Source organism: Cryphonectria parasitica (assembly GCF_011745365.1).
Source record: "Cryphonectria parasitica EP155 unplaced genomic scaffold M406scaffold_1, whole genome shotgun sequence".
In the NCBI taxonomy this organism is placed as follows: domain Eukaryota; kingdom Fungi; phylum Ascomycota; class Sordariomycetes; order Diaporthales; family Cryphonectriaceae; genus Cryphonectria; species Cryphonectria parasitica.
In genome coordinates, this window is record NW_024468909.1 from 4,500,335 (window position 1) to 4,502,941 (window position 2,607).

Genomic DNA, 2,607 nt, shown 5'->3' on the forward strand with positions numbered 1-2,607 from the left:
CGATTCTGCATTATTGATTGTAACTATCTCTCTGGATATAGCTTGTTCTTATAAGATCTAGCTAGTAATTCAATCGATTCGAGAATTGTGCTCTTTAAGCTATAAAAGTTCTATAATTAGTTCATATTATACTATATTCATGATATTAAAGGAAGCTCTGATTATATATTCTTAGATTAAGATAGATAAATAATTAGTTTTCTTATTAATTATTTCTTAGTTATATATAACAGATTATTCTTTTATAGTGCTGAGAGTATATAAGTATCTTTTCTATCTTTATTATAGTTATATCTGATTAATAATGTATAAGAATATAAAGTTTTCCTAAGTATTACTATTCAATAGTGTATTATATTTGTATTCTTGAATGTATATATTGAACTTAATGTAAGCATAGTTTGCTTTGAAAGCTTTACATAGGAACTATTCTAATCTGATTATCTGCAATTCTTTTATAAGCAATCCTGTTCTTTTGAATCTATTAAGAACTGCTTATTCTTCTGAGCCTGCTTTGCTGCTTCTTAAGCAAGCTTCTTAGCTTGCTTTTACTTATATTATTATTATTCCTAGTTTTTCTTCTATTAATGCTAGTTGCAAGCTTTATTATTGATATGAATTATGCAGAATATCATCTTGTATTGCTACTATTTTATTTTCTTATTTATGTATTGTATGAAGCAGTTATCTGGTAGTTCGATATATGTATTATAGTGCTATCTATTAAGAACTTCTCTGAAGTGCAGCTTTTGTTTCTCTACAGCTTAAAGAATTTATTCTAGTTCTCTGATAAAGAATTATTCATATTATATCTTTTCTGAAAAATGCGTTCTGCAGCTATGATAGCTGCAGAAGATTCATGCTAGTTCGTAATATAGATTGTGAAGTAAGCTGATTCGAGGATTCTTATCTCCTCATGCTTCGATGTTCTGCAAGAGGATGCAGATAAAAAGCTTTTCCAGCTCTATTCTGTAAACGAGATATTCGATTCATGTTATTTCCTTATTCTATCCAATGCTAAAGGGAAATCTTTCTTTAAGCTTGTTAAGCATATTATTTGCAGAGAGCTTCTACAGGCTGCTAGATTATTTGCTCTAGCTTGATTCTTCTATTGCTTAAGAAGCGTTTTCTATATTGCTTAGATATTTGTATCAGTAGCTAAGAGAGTATTATTTCTTATTCATATTCCTAATTATAGTGCTTAGTATAAATAATGAAGAATATTGAAGGATATCGTTGCTAAATCCTTCTTTTAATGTTTGAATGCTTTATTCTGCAATGCTAGAGTAGTTCAAATTGCTACTCATAGAGATGCTGAATATGCACTCTTACTCTGCTATTGCTATTTGTTTGCAGCGCTAAGGCTTCTGAAGGAATCATTCTAATTCTTTCTTACTCAAGAAGTATATTAAGCAGTTATTATTGTAGCAGAATATTCAGCTAAGACTTCTGTAATCAATAGAGTTCAATATTTACTTCAAGAGGATATTTTTGCTTAGTTAATTGAGTTTCTATTATTAAGCAATATTTATCTAATATTCTTTCTAAACTAGTTGCTATTTGTTTTTCTGGAATTGATAGCAGTTGTATGCTATATATTCTTATTTATTACAGTTATAGCAAGTAATACTATTCTTCTTACTATACTGCTTATTAGCTGTATTAAGTTCTATGAGACTAGCATGCATAGTACTGCTCTAAGCTATACTATCCTATTATCTGCTATTCTTGTATTGAAGTTTCTTATCTATATTAGCTAGAAACTTCCAAGTTTAGCTTTCTTTCTTCTTAAACTTCTTTATCTATTATTTATACAGATAATTATTAATATAGATAGCTTAATTAGAGAATATTGCAAAGTTCTTCAGCTAATTCTGCTTGGAAATTTCATCTTTAATATTATTCTTAAATTCCTTATAATAATACTTTATAAGATTCTTATCTTTCTATAGAAGTTGTACTAAGAGTTATTTAAATCTGATTATATAAGCAGAAGCTGATTTAGTTTGCTTGAGATTCATAAGCTGCTGAGCTATAATACATTCTTTGTTAGGATCTTCAAAGGTTTCCTTAAGAGCTTTCTCGAAGCTCTTAAAAGAATTAAATATATTCTTAGTACTCTGGATATATGCATCGGAATTATTCTGATGCTTCAAATAGTTGTATAGAGAAGGCTTGTATTAGATAAAAGCATTCTTTTTGAAACAAGTTTCTATAAGAATAACTTTCTTAGATTTCTTAGTAAACTAAGTCTTGTAATGCAGGAAATATGCTCTGCAGTAAATAAGAAATTTATATAGCATTTTTTGATTGCTATTATATATAGCAAGCTTATTCATCTTATATGCTTTTTCAGCGCTACTGATAATTATAAAGATAAACTGCATCTACTGAGCTTATTAAGCTAGCTAAGCTTATTAGTTAGCAATAGTAGCGCTCTAAGCTTGCTATTGTTTGTATAGATTCTGAATATACTGAATAAGCTAGTATATCTAATTAATCAGTTCTTTCTGAATAGAAGCGCACGAGAACGAAGAGATTCCTAGAGAAGCTATCGTATTCCGTATTGCTCAAGAGAATAATACTAAACTATTCTTAAATAAGAAT

At 28.5% G+C, this 2,607-nt stretch overlaps 1 protein-coding gene across 1 annotated transcript; it reads right to left on the bottom strand.

The window, feature by feature from the left end:
* Positions 1 to 1,967: 1,967 nt before the first annotated feature.
* On the bottom strand, positions 1,968 to 2,123 carry M406DRAFT_245392 (uncharacterized protein; the record flags this gene model as incomplete). Its single annotated transcript, XM_040916327.1, has 1 exon — positions 1,968 to 2,123. A coding segment is annotated over one exon (156 nt), but the record flags the coding sequence as incomplete, so codon positions are not given.
* Positions 2,124 to 2,607: the final 484 nt, after the last annotated feature.